At 47.2% G+C, this 20095-nt stretch overlaps 2 protein-coding genes across 2 annotated transcripts; both read right to left on the reverse strand.

Annotated features, from left to right (window-relative positions):
* Positions 1-2323: 2323 nt before the first annotated feature.
* Positions 2324-3877, reverse strand: LOC123987997. The gene has a single exon (XM_046286568.1). The coding sequence runs from the start codon at positions 3875-3877 to the stop codon at positions 2324-2326; it is 1554 nt and encodes a 517-aa protein (XP_046142524.1).
* Positions 3878-9149: 5272 nt separating this feature from the next.
* LOC114882168 lies at positions 9150-11555 on the reverse strand. The gene has a single exon (XM_029199050.2). It carries the CDS (start codon positions 11553-11555, stop codon positions 9150-9152), a length of 2406 nt encoding a protein of 801 aa, XP_029054883.2.
* Between the last annotated feature and the right edge of the window lie 8540 nt (positions 11556-20095).

The following is a 20095-nucleotide window of genomic DNA, read 5'->3' on the forward strand; positions in this document are numbered from 1 at the left end:
GAAGCTGTTCTGTCGTCATGCCTCTTGACGCGCAGTCAGCTGGATTCGATGATCCTGGTACATGCCTCCAGTGAAAGTTCTGCGTGATCTCCTGGATCTGGATTACCCTGTTGCGAACGTAATCCTTCCATTTGGAGGGGTGCGTTTTGATCCAAGCAAGCGTGACTTCTGAATCCGTCCACAAAAATGTTTGAGAGACGGTCATGTTCAAAGTAGCGTGAACATGCCGTATTAGTTTAGAGAGTAGCAGCGCTGCTGTGAGTTCCAACCTCGGGATGGTTAGACGTTTGAGTGGTGTCACTCGCGTTTTCGAGCAGACGAGAGAAACTTGGGTACCCGTGGACGGTGTGTGTACGACGAGAAAGACGACGGCTGCCATCGCGAGGACTGATGCATCAGCGAAGCCATGAAGTTCAACTGTAGACGTGGTCGTGGTGTTGAACCATCGAGGGATGGAAAGCTTGGCCAAGCTGGTTAAATCTTCCCTGATGCATAACCATCGTTGAGTGATGTGAAGTGGCAGAATGTCGTCCCAACTGAGTTCCTGTAACCAAAGCTCTTGAATAAGAATTTTGGCTCTGATAATTACAGGTGCAACAAAACCGAGTGGATCAAAGAGTTGAGCTACTTCGGAGAGAATGAGGCGTTTTGTAAATTGCGTGCGCTGCGTGGCTGATATGGTCGAAAAGTTGAGCGTGTCCTGATGTGGAATCCATTTAATTCCGAGAATTTTGGTTGCGCAGTCGTCGAATGAAATTGCTGCGTTGGTCTGTTCTGGTGCGAGGTCTTCTAGCAACGATTTGCTTGTGGAATGCCATTTTGCGAGTGGAAATCCACCCGCTTGACACAACTGCGTTAGCTGATTTGCAACGTCCTGTAGATGTTCTGCGGTGTCTGCGCCACCAAAAATGTCATCGACATACCTGCCATTTTTTATGGGTTCCACGGCAAGGGGATATTTTGACCCTTCGTCGTCAGCGAGTTGCAAGAGTGTTCGGACAGCCAAGTACGGTGCAGCTTTCGTTCCGTACGTGACCGTGGTCAGCTGGTACTGCGTTTCTTTCTGCGTGTCATCAAGCCAGAGTATCTGCTGCATGCTCCAGTCATCTGGATGCACCTTAATTTGTCGGTACATCTTCGTGACGTCAGTTGCAAACAGATGTTTGTATCTTCGTATCCAAATGAAAAGATCTGCGATATTCAGCATCAGATTTGGACCAGTATGTAGAAGATCGTTCAGCGAGTATCCTGATGAAGTTGGACTGGAGCCATTGAAAACCACACGTAATGCGGTGGTCGTGCTGCCCAACTTTAGAACGCCATGATGCGGAAGAAAGTACTGAAACGGACTAGTTATTGAGTCGTTGTTCAGTCTTACCATATGACCAAGTTGCTCATACTCGAGCATGAACTTGGTGTACAGCTGATTGTACTGGGCGTCCTTACTGAGTCGTCTGAGAGTCCGTTGAAGGCAACTGTGCGCGGTCTGATAAGAATTGCCAAGTGCTCGAGGATGAATTTTGAGCGGCAATCGCACAATGTATCTTCCAGCGGGGTCTCTTGAATGCGTGGTCTTGAAATGATCTTCGCACTCTTGCTCGTCTGGCGTGAGCAAGGGTGCCGTGTCCTGCGGTGGCTCTTCCTGCGTCCAGAAGCGGCTGAGTAACTCACTCAATTGGCGATCAGTATTATTGACTGTCACTTGATGAGAAGTCCTGCGAATTGTCTGAGTGCCCTCGAGGGGCCCGATTATGAGCCAACCGAAAATCGAGAGTTGAGCGATCAACGGTGATGACGTGTTCCGAATAATATTTGGCTTGATGACTTGCCCGTATGCGTCCGCTCCAAGAATGATGTCCACCGGTCTGGATACAAGAAATTGAGGATCTGCGAGATTCAATTTCTCCAAATGCGCTGGCTGAGTGGACTGAGATGGTGGTTCTGATGGCAAGCAAGTGGTCACCTTTGTAAGCACGTGTGCTTGAACGGTGACTGCGAGTGGTCTGTAATGAGAATGGAGTGTAATATTGACCACTCCATTTGTCTGCGAGGTTCTTGCTCCACAAACTCCGTGGACATCCAATGAGGAGCGTTTTCGTCTGAGTCTAAGCTGATTAACTAAAGACTCTGAAATAAGAGAAACTTCAGAGCCTGAATCGACCAGAATTCTTACTTGCTGCGTTGCGAGGTCAGTGTGCACTCTGGCGAGTGCCGTTGCTAGAAGTGTGGTCCGTGGTCTGCGTGTTCTGAATGCGTGGGCTGCGTGGTCCTTTAATGCGTGGGCTGAGCAGGCTGCGTGGGCGTCGACGACTGTACCAACATATCAATGTTGTGTTGATTGCGTTTGCGTGGTCTGAGATGTTCTCGCCGCGGGCTGCGAAGACGTGGAGAGGGTCGTGGGCTGCGCGGTCGGCGGGAATGGCACCAACACCCTGATGAGGTTGCCTCCATGAAGTGCTGTGTGGTGCTGCTCATTGCAGAGCTTGCACCGTTGTTGCGTACGGCAGCTTCTTAAATTATGGTGGCCCAAGCAGTTCACGCACAACTGCTGAGCCTTCACCGTACTGATCCGCTCCTCCACGGTTTTGTCCCTGAATACAGGGCATGCGGACAAGAAATGATCCTTGGCGCAGAGCGCACAAGGATACAGCGCTGACGTGCGTGGTCGAACTAATGACGAGGGAGTCGTCGTTGTCGTGGACTGCGCTGCGACGGCTGCGTGGACGGCGGCTCTCTGTTGCACCAGCCGGATGTCGCGACTGGCGGGGCGTCCTGACGAGGTCTGCGTGTTCTGAGGCGTCTTTTGTTCGGCCACCCGCTCCAGCTGTTCCAATGTTCGGGCTCGTCCCAGCAAGAATGTCGTGAGCTGCGACATCGTTGGGTAATCTGTTTGAGTACTCAGAGAGGACTCCCAGCGTTCTCGAGTGTCCGAATCCAGTAATCGCACCAAATGACTCAACAAAAAACAGTAATGCTGGTCGTTGAGCCCAAACGTGGTCAGCGCCTCCTGTGTTTCACCGATAATGTTGGTCATCTTGATCAACGAGCTAGCCCTCCGCTGTTTCATGGGCTTGAGCTCTGAAATTCGGTCCATGTAGGCCTGGACATTGAGTCTCTTGTTGTCGAACCACTCATCGAGAAGCTTCCACGCCTTTTGGAAGGCCTCGTTTGTAGCGGGTAAATGAGCGATCACGTGGGCTGCGTTGCCTGATACCGCTCCCTTGAGATAATGGAGCTTATCAACGTTGGCGAGGTCGTCGCGCTCCAAAATCACCGACGTAAACGCCGACTTGAAGGCCTGCCATCTGTTGTACTCACCCTCGAACTTTGGGAGCGCAAGTTCCGGCAAGCGTGATCTTTTTGCAGCGGTTGTCTGCGTGGATGTAGTGGGCTGCGTGGGCGTGCTTGGCGCGAGCCGGTGCTCCAGCTGAGCTATTAATTTTCGCGCGGTCAACACCACCTTCTCCTCTTGCGACGCCACCTTTGTTTTATAATAGCCGTGGTCGAGCTGTGACACCGGCCACAGACGGTTGAGGGCTTGATGCTCTTGATGGAACATGAGATGCATCTCCATCAAGGTGGTTTTAGTAATTTCCACCTCTGACGCGATGATGGTCAGAGGCTCCTTCGCGGTGGATGCCTGCAAATCTTCCACGATGGACAGCATCGTGTCCAGGCGCTCCTCCTGCATCTTCGCGCGGACTTGTAACTCGGAGGAGAGGCGTGCCGAAGAGCGTGGGCGTGTGGTCTGCGAGGACTGCGTCGTCTCTTCCGGGACTTCTAGAAGCGGGGGCGCCGTGGTCGTCTCCTCGTCCGCCTTGCTGGAGCGGGCCGAGCTGTCGTGCGAGGCCGGTGAATTGTCTCGCGATTTCGGCATGTTAACTGTCGAAATTCACTTCTCGGTCACTGCACAAATGTAAACTACACCGAAACTCGACTGAGTCACTGCAATCCAGTCACACGTCACTCACAGTGGCACTGCGTGTTCGTTGAACGGGCGTGGCCGTTACGCGTAATGGCGGCTTCGACCGTTACACGTTTCTTCGAAACCGAGTGTGCCTCGTATCCGGCTCGAAGGACCAAAAAATGTTTGCAAGTTCACGTGGGCAGCGAGGACAGAAATAAATGAGGCACACTTTGCAACAAACACAGATCGTTTATTGCGCGTCAACTAAGTACAAGAGTCAGTAACAAACACAAACACAACGTGAAACAATCACAGCGCGTGGTCTAAATGTACAATAATGACGCGTGGACGAAGCGTGGTCAATGAACTGTAACACAGTAAATGCGTGGACAATGCGAGGTCACAATGATATACTAGAAGTAATCGCGTGATCACGGCGTGGTCTATATTTGTTATATTAACAAAGAGCGGTCGAACTTGATTCGTATCGTGAGCGTGGGCAAGAGACACGTGCGTTCACTCGAAGCGTACGATCAAGAAGAAGGAAATCGATGATGGCGTCGATCGTGCCGGTTCCGGCGTGGAAGGGGAACCGCGTGGACAAAGGGGGCCCGTGAGGTGCTGCCGCTATCGGTAACGACGCACCAACGAATTACTTTCGCTGCCAACTTCGTCACGCTGCGTGTACGTAGGGAATTTCGCCAACAATTTTAAATGCAAAACTTCTGCGAATAAAACTCATTTATATTGTCTTTTGCAAATTGCAACCATAATCAATATAATGATATATTTCACGAGATTCGAATGTTAAATGCAGTCCTTTGCGTAATAAGTAACTGATGCATTAACTGCGTAACTGCGATATGTTAACGAACTGTGAAATGATAAAACTAAACATTCATCTTGCGTTTATATTCGAAGTGCAAAACTTCAGTGAATTAAATTCATTTTTATTTTCTTTTACACGCGGTAGTTATTTTGTCTTTTTAAATATGCTCTCTTAGAATTTATCCTTCCTATATGCTGGCATTGTGATTGAAATTCAAGAATTGTCCTATAGCATGAAATTCGAGCGATACGCGAGACTGCCGCGCCAAGATCACTGGAGAGGGGTACCGGGCGACTCAACGTTTAATGCATTATGGTATATGGAAACTTTGACGGCTTTTTTCTAGGAGAAGGGTTGATTTCCGGCAGATGGTTCCTTTCAGACTTTTTATCCCCTCGATGAGCACTATACGATAAGCCAATAAAAAAAATTTGACCTTGAATTTAGGGGTCAAGGTCAATTTTGCGGTCACTTTCTTTGACAGATCTCCACCGATCCAGAGGTGTAGAATCACCCCATATAGGTCGTGACATTTAATTTTTTTACACCCTGTACACGGACGCGGTTCGTCCGCATCCTTTCAGACGCCGACCGACGGCTGACTCATTGACCCAGTTCCAGCCGCTACCTGCGAGCGGGTGACGTAATCCGTTCAACGCCCGCTTGTACGCACCTTTCACCCGCCCGATGAGGCGCTTAAAACCTCTAGCTCTCACCCCTAATCTAAAATCCAAATTCTGAAAACGCGATTTTAATACATGCTTCATCTTCTGAATACCTACTTTAGCTTCCTGATAATTTTTAAATTTTGAAAATTATTAGCACTAATTTACTTTCGTTAAAATTACATTTAATTACCTCTAATCTTAATCTTCATGATAAGCTGAATTTCAAATTTTGAGCTCTTCTTAATCCTTAAGTTTAATATCGATCCAATTCTTCAGCTTCGAACCACCAATTCTCGTTCCCTGTTAATTTCAAAATTTTGATAAATTTTGAACTTTAATACATTTTCTCGTAAAATTACATTTCATAAATTTAATTAAACTACATTTTTGCGCCGCACGATTTCCAATCGGCGATCTTGAATCTCAGGCGCATTATGCTCGCATCTCGGCTCCCTTCCGAATTCTGATTTGCGGCTTCTTCTTCTGATCCCCTCCCCTGCTCTCGCTCTCGGCAGCATCTCGAGCTCGATCTGTCCCTCTCGCTGTACCTGCCGGGCAGTGGATCGAGACCGGTCGGCCTGATCCTTCCTCTCGCTGGCCGACTCTCGGCGAACCATGACCCTACCTACCCTACCTCTTAGGTTCTCCGATTGCGTACGCACTATACGTGGCGTTCCGCTTACGGTGCCCTTACACACGTGTAGTATAGAATTGAATAGGTCACGTATTGTGGAAGTTAAAAGTATAGAATTGAATGAACTGAATGGATGGATGAATACATGCGACAAACGGTATGAGCGAACCGAGCGCTACCGCGTGCGCTCGCACGAGCATTCCTTCGTTCGAAAATTTTCTCGCGTCCTCTCCCACGCCCGGAATTCGCTCATCGACAGATTTAGCTCACCCAAATGTGTGTTGCGGTCGATGGTGTCCAGGAGAACCGGGCATACCCCATTCGCAGGCTCGCACGAGCACTCCCTCGTCTACGCGTTATGCTTCACACCCTCTCCTTAATCTGGAACTCGCTCGCCGGGAGGTCCAGCTCACTCTTACGAGTGTTGCTGCCACTGGTGTCCAGGCGACCCGGACCAACCCTCGCGCACCGGCACTCCCTCGACCACGCGATACCTTACGCTTCCATTCCTAAAACCGGATTTCGCCCATCGAGAGGATAGCCCACTCAACCCGGTTCTGCTGCCTCTGATGTCTAGGCGATCCGGCCTTACCTGACGCGAGCTCATACGAGCTTCCTCCGGATACGGGTTACCCGACGCGGACTATCCCTAACCTGGAATTCGCTCATCGACCCAAACTGTGTTGCGGCTGCAGATGACCAGGCGATTCAGGTCGGTTCGGTACGCGTTTTTATGAGTGTTGCTATGCGCTGGCAATGCTCTTCCGCGTCCTCTCCTATGCCTGGTATTTGCCCATCAAGAGGCTTAGCTCACCCAAATGTGTGAAGCAGTCTCTGGTGTCCAGGCGGCTCGGGCTCTCCCCTCCCTCCCAATCAAGCGAGCACTCTTCCGTTCTCGCGACCTCTCCTAGGCTGAAATCCGCCCACCCAGAGGCCTAGCTCGCCCAAATGTGTGTTGCGGCCTCTGGTGACCAAGCGGCTCATCTCATTCCACTCATCTCCTGCGAAACGGGTAGGGAAAAAATGATTCTTCAAGGATAATGCACAGTTCCGGCGGTGTGTACGCACAAAGGCTGTTGAGTGTCCACCAACGCACTGTATACCTTCTGTGGCAAAATGAAATCACCGTCGGTCATAAAATAGCCTGCGTTATAAGCGGAGGTACGCTGGGGTTTACCCGCGACATTCTTGGACGACTGAACGCCTTTAGGTGATCCGAGTCGGTTGATGTGTAAACAACATCGTGGCTACACAGATGCACTCCATTAAAGCCCTCTGGGGTTGCCGGAGGTGTCTGTGGCCGATGCGGAGCGAGTTTTTACTGGGTATTAGGATGCTGTAACGATCCAACTCAGGGAAACTTGGGTTAGTATGTACCTTCGAGTCCCACACTGCCCGAGACCCCCTCCTATCCCGACGGGTCCCTCGCGTACGCAAATGTATTTTCTCGCTGTCCAACCAAAAAAAAATGTATATTACCTTAGATCCAATGTAGATATAGTAATAATGATATTGCAATTCAATGTATATTCCATATCTAATGTAGATATAGTAATGACTATACTGTTATTGTATGTACATTGATCTGTGGGAAGGGATTAGTATATTATATTATATCTAATGCAGATATAGTAGTAATGATATTGGTATCAAATGTACATGGATCTGTGGGAAGGACGCAGTATATTACAACAGATCTAATGTAGATATAGTAATAATGATATTGTTATTAAGTGTTTATTACATATCTAATGCAGATATAGTAATGTCGATAATGTTCCAATCTGTGCATTGACCTGTGGGAAGGGATCAGTATATTACATTATATCTAATGTAGATATAGTAATAATGATATTGTTATCAAATGTACATTGATCTGTGGGAAGGAACCAGTATATTACATTAGATACAATATAGATATAGTAATAATGATATTGTTATTAAATGTACATTGGTCTGTGGGAATGGATCAGTATATTACATTATATCTAATGTAGATATAGTAATAATGATATTCTTATCAAATGTACTCGATATATCTCGAAAACTACGCATCTGATCAAAAAATGTCATAGAATATTGTTCGGGATTGGTGTTGATCTCGAAAGGATTGCGCTGGGAAATGATTTAACACTTGCTGGGTCGGTTTCACAAATTGGTTTATTTGAGTCCACTTATAAATGAGATGTGAACACGCTGAACTGACAATTGATTGCTGAACACTGAAATACGAAAGTATGATTGTCGATCTGTTACCGTGATCCTTGAATTAACAATTGATCTGATCCGCAGTCATGAACAATAAGCCCCGTTAATTTTATTAATTCGGCCCGCTATGGTGATGGTGCCCGTGAGCGTGTGCGAGGTTGACACGTGGTTGGCGGCTCACGTGCACGGTAAATTATTTGTAAATGAGCAATACCTGGTGATCCTGGTCGCTTGTACTGTTGCGAGGGATCGTGCGCGAACGATTTGTCGGGTTGAGCTGCTGTGAGTTGCATTTGAACACTTTGATCACAAGAAAGAAGGTGAACACGTGATTTTCCCTTGAATCAATGATCGATAATGGCGTCGTTGAGCGCGACCCGGCGAGAAGACCCCTGCTCACGCATTACCTAGATGGGTGACTCCCAATCGATAAATCGATCGACCGTGAGCGCCATCATGGCTGAGCGTATTCTCAAACATTTCCGCCCGCCATCAGCAACTCGTTGATGATGTTTTTGCAGGGGTGAACTCAGCTTGATGGTGAACAGGCAGGATGACAAGCTTGGTGATCGGTCGGATGAGAGTTGTGGTTGCAGTCTTCACAGTTGCAACCCTGGTGAGGGCATCCTTGCCGGGGTGAACTTCGGTCACTCGTGCGAGTGGCCACTTGCTTGGTGGAAGATGCTCGTTCGTGAGCAGCACCAACGAGCCTGTCTTGATGTCGTGAGACGGATGATGCCACTTTGAGTTTGACTGAAGTCTCTGCGGGTAGTGTCGAGACCACTGAGACCAGAAGTGTTGAACCCTCTGTTGGATCAGCTGCCATTTCGACAATCTACCTGGTGAAACGTCGAGCAGTGATGGTTCTGATATCGTGTTGAGTGCTGAGCCGATGAGAAAGTGTCACAGGGTGAGCGCCGAGATGTCGTCGGGATCGTCACTGAGCGGTTCCAATGGCCTTGAGTTGAGCACCGCTTCGATCTGTGTTAGAAGAGTGTAAAACTCTTCGAAAGTTAGTAAGAGCTCACCAATCGTTCTCCTGAGATGATACTTGATCGATTTCACCACAGCTTCCCATTTTCCTCCCATGTGAGGAGCAGCTGGTGGTTTGAACATCCATTGAGTGTTGTCTGCTGACAGAATCGATGCAATTTGTTGGTGCTCCCTTGAACTTGATGTGAACAGGCGTTTGAACTCTGCCTGTGCTTCAATAAAATTTCTACCACAGTCAGAGTACAACTTGTGAGCGATCCCTCTTCGTGACGAAAATCTTCTGTAGGCTGCCAGAAATCCCTCGGTTGAGTAATCGCTGACAACCTCGAGGTGAACAGCTGATGAGGAGAAACATACGAACACGCAGATCCATCCTTTGATCGTTTTCGAGCCTCTTCCCTTTGAATTCTTCATCGTGATCGGTCCTGCATAGTCCACACCGGTGTGAGCGAATGGTCGTGATGGTGTGACTCGAGAGAGAGGTAATTGACCCATCATCTGACGAGCACGAATCCCCCTCTGACGAGCACACACGACACATCTCAAGATGTGAGATTTTACAGGAGCTCTGCCACGGATGATCCAGTACCGTTGTCGAATGTATGCGAGCGTGAGCTGCGTTCCTCCGTGAAATGTTCGCTTGTGAGCATCTTCAATGATGATCTTCGACAGGTGAGCGTCCCGTGGGAGGATCGCTGGATGTTTTCCATCCCTGCTGAGCGCTGTGTTGGTGAGTCTTTCTCCTACTCGTACTGTTCCCTGCGAGTCGATGAAGGCGGTGAGGCGACTGAAAGGGTTAGCTGCAGGCAGGGTTGAGCCTGAGTTGAGCATGTTGACTTCGTTGGCGAAGTACAAATGCTGAGTCGCGTGAATCCAAAAGAACTGTGCCTTGTCTATGTCGCAGGATGGTATGATGATCACAGGAGGAGTTTCGAGCTTTTTCTTAAGCCGTGAGGCAAACCTGAAACAAAGTGCAGTCAGTCTATACAGCTTAATAAGAGATGAATATTTGTAAATGAGATCCCAATGATAACTTAGCTTTTGAGCTGAAGCAAAGAGTGAGACATTGGGTCTCACTTCGAGCTCGCTGGTTAAAGTTGAGAATTCCTTTTGCTCTGGCCAATGATCTTGATTTCGAGCCATCCATGGAGGACCTTGCAACCAAAGCTCTAATCGTTGAAGTTGATCTGTCGAAATGCCTCGGGAAGCACAGTCGGCTGGATTAGAAGTACCTGGAACATGCCACCAATGCGCATTTGGAGTGAGTTCTTGGATCTGAATGACTCTGTTCCGAACATAATCCTTCCAACGTGATGCTTGCGATTTGATCCATATGAGCGAAACTTGAGAATCCGTCCGCAGGTGCGTTGCATTGATCTTCACCTTGAGCGTTGATTGAACATATTTTGTGAGTTTTGCAAATAGGAGTGCTGCAGACAACACCAATCTTGGTATTGTGAGCCTCTTCAGTGGTGCAACTTTTGTCTTAGAACAGACAATAGACGTCATTGAGTTGTTGGACGGAGAGCTAACAGTGATATAAATCACTGCTGCCATGGCAAATTGAGAAGCATCAGAGAATCCATGAATTTCTACTGTTGAATTGTTCCATGTTTTGAACCATCTTGGAATTGTCAGTTTGGCCAAACCTTTGAGATCTTCTCTGATGATGAACCATCGCGATACAATTTGAGACGGTAATTGGTCGTCCCAATTGATTTTGTGTAGCCAGAGTTCTTGTAATAGCATTTTTGCTCGTACTATTACCGGTGAGACGAAACCTAATGGATCAAATATCCGAGCCACTTCGGACAATACGAGGCGTTTTGAACACTTACTTGGTTGATCAGTCAAAGTTGATGAGAAGCCGAATGCGTCAGTTTGAGGCATCCATTGAATTCCGAGTAATTTGGTAGTGCAGTCGTCAAATGATATGGGAGCTGACGATTGTGTAGATGACGAAATAGCCCGTAGAAGATCTGGGTGAGTCGCATGCCATTTTGCGAGTGGAAATCCGCCCGCGTTGCACAATGCAATCAGCTGTTGAGCGACCTCCACAAGTTCCGAGATTGGGTCTGCTCCTCCAAAGATATCATCCACATATCTACCTTGTGTGAGCGAGGGCGTTGCCACAGGGAATCGATGACCCTCATCGTGAACAAGTTGCATGAGTGCTCGTGTCGCCAGGAAGGGAGCCGCCTTTGTGCCATACGTGACAGTTGTGAGCTGGTAAGGGATGACATTGCAGTCTTCATCGATCCAAAGAATTCGCTGGAGATCCCAATCATCCTTGGGAACTGCTACCTGGCGATACATTTTAGTGATATCTGTGGCAAAAATGTGGTGATAATGGCGGAGCCAAATTAGAACATCTGTAACATTCAAGAGCAAATTAGCATCAGTATGCATTAAATCGTTGACTGATTTGCCTGATGTAGCTTTTGATCCGTTGAATACAACCCTGAGCTTCGTTGTTGAACTGTCGAGACGTAGAACTCCATGGTGAGGCAAATAATATGGTTGAAGATGAGCAGAGGTCTGAGGTGTTCAACCGTCAGAAGAGACCCTCAACCCTCCTGATGCCGAAGCATCATGTACCAAGGACATTTCCCCATCAGGCCCATCGTTCTCAGCCTCTCTTGATGAAATTCGTTGATGATCTGGAGCCTTTACCATGTGTCCTAATTGTTCGTACTCTTTCATGAACTCGACGTAGAGCTGGTTGTATGTTGAATCCTTGGAGAGTCGTCGCAAAGTGCTTTGTAGACATCTTTGAGCAATCTTGTGTGAATTGCCTAAGAGCGATGCTGGTGCCTTGAGTGGAATGCGAACGATGTACCTTCCTGTGTGATCACGAGAGTGAGTCGCACAGAAATGTAATTCGCATTCTTCTTCCTCCGGAGTGAGCGTGCTTGGAATATCCATTGGTGACTCCTCTTGAACCCAGAATTTGGTGAGCAGCTCTTGCAGATTGCTCTGGTCGTCTTGAGCAACTGCAAAATGTGAATAATTAGTATTTGAATGTGATTCGTTGACAGGGCCAATGACGAGCCATCCAAAAATGGAAAGTTGAGCAATTGGTGTTGTTGGTGAACCCTTGATGATATTTGGCTTGATGATCCTTCCGTAGAAATCCGCTCCAATGATTAAATCGACTGGTCTTGGTGTCAAAAAATCATTGTCCGCCAACCTCAATTTCCTAATGTGAGGCCAATCCGGAGTTCTCATTGAGAACGATGGCAGGATTGTCGATACGGCTGTGAGCACGTGAGCCTGGATGCAGACAGTCTGTTGTGAATGCATCGACTGGAGTGTGACAGTGACCACACCCTTTGTTTCAGTTGATTTTGTTCCACCAACACCAATGATTGTGATGGATGATCGGTGTCTCCGAAGGTTGAGCAGACGGGTGAGTTCTTCGGAGATGAAAGAAATTTCGGAACCTGGATCGATTAAGATGCGGATTTGGTGAGCTGTTGTTGAGGTGGTGAGCAGAGCTTGAGCGGTTGCGAGGAGAGTTTTGTAATCTGACGATTTGACGGCTGCACCGAGTTCCTACTCGGTGGTTTGAGCGGATGAGGAGGCTGATCTTGATGAGCCGGCTTGAGCTTGAGCTGTTTTCGGCTCGCCTTCGTGGATCATGGTGTGGTGTTGCCCGCCACAGTTCTTACACTTCTGCGTGGATTTGCACGAGCGGACGCTGTGCCTGCCCAAGCAGTTATAGCACAGGCGCTTGTTCTCCACGCACTGAGCTCGCACCTTGGGCGTCATGCTCCGAAAGAGTGCGCATGCAACGATATAATGTTGCCCTCCGCAACAATCGCAGCACTCGAAAGGCGATGGTCGCTCCAGATCAGGCCTCTCGGGTGCCGTTCGAGGAGCTGTCTGCCGAGCTGGAACTGCAGCTACTGCGGTGTGAGCTGGCCGTCTCGGCTGAGCGGGTTGAGCTGCTTGCCTTGCGGGTGCCTGCTTTTGTTGAGCCGATCTTGACTGGTCTTCGCTGAGCGACTCAAGGGTCCTCACCCTTGCCGTTACGAATTCCACGAGCGAGTCGAACTTTGGAAATTCGGTTGTCGTCCCCAGCGACGACTCCCACCTCTCTTTGGTCGTTCGGTCCAGCTTGCGGCTGACCTGATGCACCAGCATGCAGTCGCCCAGTGTTCCCGGATCAACCAAGTTGAGCACGGCGTTCCTCGTCTCCAGAGCTGTCGAAATGAGCTGGCTCAGGCTCTTCGCTTGCTCGGCTGCCATGACCGGCGGCCCAGCAGGTAGCGACGCCAATTGATCGAGATGAGCTTGTATGAGCCGACGCTTATTCTCATACCAGCTCTTGAGCTGGGCGATGGCTGAGTTGAACGATGATCCGGTGAGCGACAGGTTTGAGATGATTTTGAGCGGCTCTCCTCGCAGGCATCCCTTGAAGTAGTAGAACTTCTGAACATCGTCCAAGTCCTCTCGGTTGATCACGACTGAGGTGAACAAATCAATAAATGAGGGCCAGTCGGTGTAACTGCCATTGAACTTAGGCAGTGCGATATCCGGTAACTTGGATTGAGCTGGCGTTTTGCTGGGCTGATCTGGCTGTTGATCCGGTCGTTGCGCCGTGAGCCTGGCCGTCTCCTTGGCAATTAGCGACTTCGCATCTGAGTGAGAGTCCTGCATCTTCTCATGGAGCTCTTCGGAGAAGTAGGGATCATCGGTCATCGAGGAGGGCCAAACCACCTCGAAGTGAGCATGCTCCTTACTAAAGGCTTTTAGGGCCTCGTCGGCTTGCTGTTTGAGGTCGTCCAGCTCCTCCTTAGTGAGCTGGCCAGCATTTTCCTGCAGCTTTGTGAGCAGGCGCTTCATGGAGCGAAGCCGTCCTTGTTGAGTACGGACTTTGAGCTGGAGCTCGACAGGAAGCGTGGAGGGTACATTCGCGCGTCTGGCGTGCGAATGCGGCGACGGTGTACGGCGTGCCGGTTCCGTCGCAGTCTGAGCTGGCGATGATCGTCCCGATGAGCTTTTGTCGGGTACCTCCAATGATTCCTTGGAGCCCTCCATTTCACTCCACTTGTCTGAGGGCTTCGTCTGATGAGCCATGGGTGATCAGAGGTGGGCGGGTTGATTAGGATTGGTGAGCGTTCGGTGAGCAGTGGTCTTCTTTATCGACTGGTGAGTCGGTCGTCTGAGCGCCACCTGGTGAGGTGGCGAAAGTGTCAGTGAAATTTGAATGGAGGAGAGAAGAGAAGATGGCCGACCACCGAAAACCGTTACGAACACGAGACAAAGACTTGAGACGAACAATGATTAATGAACAATTTTGTGAAAACCGAGTCCAGCAAGGGCGCAATCCGGCTTAAAGGACCAAATGTTCAGGAATGATGGAAATCCTGGATGGATTGCGCTGGGAAAGAATTTTGCACTTACTGGTTCGGGTTTCACAAATTGATTTATTCGAGTAAATTATAAAATGAAATGAACACGCTGATCTGACAATTAGTGTTTGAGCAAACAATACAAATGTGTGATCGTTACGATGATCCGCGTTGACTCTTTTCGTGAGAGAATGAACCGTCTGATGCACTTGCAATTACAATGATTCGTCGTGAAGCATGATTTTACATAAATTGAAACACATTGATTATTGAATTTCTCAGTCACCTGCGTGGTGTTACATGAGCAATCCTCTTACAATTTGCAAGCAGCGAGCTTGTAAGCGCCGTTAATTGTATTAATTCGGCCCGCTGCTGTGATGGTGCCCGTGATCTCGTGCTTGATCGACACGTGGTTGGCGGCTCACGTGCGCAACGAATTAGTTGTAATTGATCTGTACCTTTCGCAATCCTGTTGCACTGCACAGTTGCAGAGGATTCCTTGGGTCGTTTGAGCGGTCTTGATCGTGTCTTGATGAATAGCACTTGAACAAACTTGAGAATTCACGAGCACGTGGTGCTTACTTTGATCGGTGATCAATGATAATGGCGTCGTTACGCGCAAGCCGCCGAGAAGACCCCTGCTCACGCGTCACCTAGATGGTCGACTCCCGATCGATAAATCGATCGACCGTGAGCGCCATCATGGCTGAGCGGATTCTCAAACAATATACATTACATATCTGATGCTGATATAGTAATAATGATATTGTTATTAAATGTACATTACATATCTAATGCAGATATAGTAACAATGATATTGCTATTAAATATACATTACATATTTAACGCAGATATAGTAATAATGATATTATTACTAAATGTACATTGATCTGTAGGAAGGTATCAGTATATTACATTATATCTAATGTGGATATAGTAATAATGATAATGTTATTAAATGTATATTACATATCTAATGCACATATAGTAATAATGGTATTGTTATTAAATGTATATTACATATCTAATGCATATATAGTAATAATGATATTGTTATTAAATGTTCTTTGATCTGTAGGAAGGTATCAAGATATTACATTACATCTAATGCTGATATGGTAATAATGATATTGTTATTAATTGTATATTACATATCTAATGCATATATAGTAATAATGATATTTTTATAAAATGTACATTGATCTGTATTAGGGTATCAGTATATTACATTATTTCTAATGTAGATATATTAATAATGATATTTACGCTCTTTTTCTTCCAACTCCGTCAGCACAGTATTTCTTCCTCCTTTTCCCACCCTTTCTGTTGCTCTTCGTATCTCTACCTCTTCTCCTCCTAGCTCCTTTGTCAGGATCTTTTTAATATACCCCGCCTCTCTTCTAGATTTTTTCTCTCTACTCCCTTCCATATCAAGCCTCTTTTCTTCCTTTCCTTTCTTACCTCTTCTAGTCTTTCTTCACATAGCTTTTTCCAGTCTTCGTCTCTTCTCACTGCTCCCCTTGCTTCCAATCTTCTTCTCCATTCTTTTTCGCCCTTTAATTCTTCAATGTCTTCTTCTGATCTCCTCCCCCATTTCTCCTTCACTTCTTCCGCTGCTTCCCTGACTGCCTTCCCTTTTTCTTCTTTCTTTGGCCCCTCCTCCCCTTCTTCTTCTTTGTCTCCTCTTCTTTCTTCTGCCGCTTCCTGTGCTTCTATCACTTTATCTTTGCACGCCTCCCCTGTTTCTCTTTTTATTGTTGTAACCGTACATTTGTACGTTACATAGTATAGTATAAAGTAGTATAGATTTTTCAAGGGAAATCGGAACTGTAACGATGGTACGTGCTATCCCTTCTATTTTCGTCATAGCGGTGCGCGTGCGTTTTTGCGCATGCGCGTATCCCCTCCTGCGAACGCCGGATCGAAGGAATCTTTTGCCGAATCCTTTTTCCATCGATCGACACTCTGGTCACCAACGACGAGCGGAACAGATGCTTTCGCACACGGCTCTCCTTCTGGAGAAAACCGTCTTTTAGATTGCAATCTACCCAGTCGTGACTAAAGTCGAGCCCGGACATTTCCCTTTCAGTTTGTGGTAGCCTTCCATCTTGGGACTCAGCACCCTCGAAGGACCGCTCTACACAGACACAGCAAAACTGCGTTTTGTTGTGCTCTGGCAATTTTACATTGCAATTTGGAGGGCCGTGATCTCGCTCTTGGCAGTCTTAATTTCTTCCTTGAGTACGCCTCGTACGACAGGAAGAACGTTGACGGATTCCGGTAAATCCACGGTTATCGGATACTCTTAAATTCACGTATTTCAATCTGCAAAGGAGTCGAGGTTCGGGACTTAGTGCGCGACTTTCTCATTCTTTGATTGTGAGTGAAATCGTGCAGACAATGCCCCTGTCGATCTGAGGTTCGCAGGTGAAAACCTCGCTGGACCGGAAGTATCCTCGGATTCCACTGGCTCGCCATTCTGCGATTTAAGAGGCGCGTAAAGTTAATATTTCGCAGCACGGTTAACAAATTCAAACGTTCCTTTTTGCCTACGCGCTTCACGATCACGCGACCTTCGTGCATCGTGATTTCAGTGTATGTTTTCAAGACAAATCGAGCGAACAATAATTCGTCCTTGGTGAAAGGCGTTTGAATCGTAGACGACCGATGAAATTTTGTAACCGTCGTGTGTATATTATTTTTCGCATTCCGAGCAGAGTCACGATTTTGCGTTCTGATCTTTTGTATTATTCGTTTCGTTATATTTTCTTATATCACATTATATTCAATCATAATTATTCCGCGAGATTAAAGTGCGTTATTCAACCAATCATTTTTCCGTATAAAGAAGACTGAGTTTTTTGAGTCGCGTTAAAGTCGCTCGACTGATTGAAATATTTTCTTTTGCGTTATTATTTTTGTAATACATTTCCGATTCGCGTGTAAATCCGATCTGCGTGCCTGGCACGAATCATTGACGATCAATCTAGTCAAGTCCGTTGTATAGTATATTTTATAACAAGCGCGTCTATTGAATATCTAGTAGATGAGAATTGCGTTCCGTTGATTGTTAAACGCGTAAACTGCCATAATATTTGCGGTGCTTCCACCATTCTGTGATAGGCTCTTTTGCCAGACTCCAGTCACTATTTTTTTGAATAAATCAGTATTTTGTTACACCGCAAAATTACGTCTCATTACTGACTTTACCGTTCCTTCTGCCTTGGCGAACGCGCAGCGAACGCGAACCACTCCTGGAGAATCGTAGGGGGAATCGTGCGCTCGTACTACTCGCGTCACATTCTCCTTCGTACAAGTAGCAAAAGAACAAACGTTACATTGTAGATTCCTTCCAGCCATTCCCTCTGATTTTTTTCTCTTCTTCCTTTCCCTCCGCTCTTTCCTTTTTGCATTTCCCTTCTTCTGCTCCTCTCTTCTTCTTTTCTTTTTCCTCTATATCCTCCTGTTTATCGTCCCATTCCCTTTTCACTCCCCTTTCTAACCTCTACTCCTTTAGTTCCTTTCTAACTTCTACTCTTTTAGTTCCTTTAGTTTAATCTGCAACCTCTTCTCTTATTCCTCTGAGCTCCTCCAGTACCTCCTTTTGATGTTCCATGGCCCATCTCTATTTTTCCTTTCCTCTTTACTAATTCCACTTCCCTTCCTTGCTTCTTCGCTTTTCAGCTTTTGCCTCGCGCTTTGTTCTTTTTAATGGCTACTGTTCGGTCCTATTTTTTCCATCCTACCTTGTTCTTCTTCTATTCAATTCCTATTTCGTGCCCCTCCCTCTTCCGCCACTCGCTCTCTATGTTTCTCTACCTCTTTCATCCATTCTTCCCCTGCACCGTTTCCTCCCAGCAGTTCTTTCACCCTCTCTTGCCACCCCTCCTCTCTCCCCTCCCCCGCGGTGCATCTTTCCCATATATGTTTCCATGTTTCTTCTTCCCATCCACATATTCTACATCTCCTTTTCTCTTCTTTTTCCCAGTGCTTTGCTTCGTTTATTTCGTTTTCCAGCCTGAATCTGGCCACTCTTCTCCATCTCTCCTCCTTCCATCCTTTTTCTAAGTAGCTCGGTATTCCTGGATCCTTTATTATTTTGTACTATTTATTATACCCTGATTCGATTATCTTTTCCCATCTCTCTTCTTCCTGAAGCTGAATATCCTTCTCCTCTATTTCTTCATATCCCATCTCTCCGCTGCGTCTTTTGTCCTCTACCTCTGTTCTTCCCATTCCCCTTTCCTTGAAGAACCTTTCTCTTTCCTCTTCCCACTTACTTCTCTCCACTCCTTTCTTCATCTCTGATTATTTGTTCCCAGCAGCTTCTGGCCAGCTCCCCTCCTCTTCCTTCCCACAGCTTTCTTTCGTACTCCCATGCCAGCTTTCCTGCTCTTACTCTCATTTTCCATCTTTGTAGCTCCTCCCTGAGCATATATCCTGGTGTACGCCAATCCACCCCTATCGTCCATCTCAGGAATCTCTTGTGCAGCCCCTCTATCGCTTTCCATTCCGTCTATCCCCATATTTCTGCTCCATATGCTATAACTGTCCAGACTAGTCTGTCCCATAGCCATATCCTTCTTCTCCAGTTTTTTCCAAATCTGCTCTTCCCAACTCCCCACACTTGTCTCATTACTATCCCCGCCTTCCTGATCCTATCCTTCACCTGAAGATCATTCCCTCCATTTCTTTTAAAAACATACCCTATTTATTTGAATTGGTTTACTTCCTCGATTTTCTTCCCCTTCCACGTCCATTCTGTCTTCTTCCATCTTCCAGCTCCTTTTCTGAATTTCTATATTTTGGACTTATCTTGATTCAGTTCTAGCCTCTTTGCATCCAGGTATCTTTCCAGCCTTCCTAGCATCTTTCTCAAGTCCCTCTCTTCTTCCGCCAATACCACTACATCGTCTGCGTATGCCAGTGTATATATCTTCCTCCCTCCTATCTTTATCCCTCCTCTCCCCCATTTCTCAGTTCTTCCTCCATGTCGGCCGTCAGTATCGGGCTTAGTGGGCACCCTTGCCTCACTCCTCTTACTGTCCAGAACGGTTCCGTTAACCCTTCACTCGTTCTTACTCTTGATCTGGTCTCTCTCATTATCAGTATCTCTTTAATTCTTATCCTCAACCCCTCCCTTACTCCTCTTTTTCTTAAGGTCTCCATTAACACTCCCCTATCCACTGAGTCGAATGCTGCCCTCAGGTCTATAAAGAAGGCTACCACTTTCCCGTTTGCCCTCTTCACCTGCCTATTTACCCGATAGTTCAGCACGTAGATATTATCTGTCGTGCCCATCCCTCTCCTAAAACCTGTCTGGTTGACTGGTATCATTCCCTTCCCCTCTGCTTCCTCTCCCAATCTCTCCGTCAGGACCGCCGTGTATATCTTATAAAGCGTGGGCATAAGCGTCACCCCTCTATAGTCGCTCGCCTGCGTTCCGTCTCCTTTTTTCTTAATAGGCGCTATTATCCGTTCCTTCCATCCTTCCGGCCA

Source organism: Osmia bicornis, chromosome 7 (assembly GCF_907164935.1).
Source record: "Osmia bicornis bicornis chromosome 7, iOsmBic2.1, whole genome shotgun sequence".
NCBI classification, from domain to species: Eukaryota; Metazoa; Arthropoda; class Insecta; order Hymenoptera; family Megachilidae; genus Osmia; species Osmia bicornis.

What these genes read in the sequence shown, in the direction of transcription:
- LOC123987997 (XM_046286568.1), bottom strand. Translation starts at nt 3,877, where the DNA reads ATGCCGAAATCGCGAGACAATTCACCGGCCTCGCACGACAGCTCGGCC.
- LOC114882168 (XM_029199050.2), bottom strand. Translation starts at nt 11,555, where the DNA reads ATGTATCGCCAGGTAGCAGTTCCCAAGGATGATTGGGATCTCCAGCGA.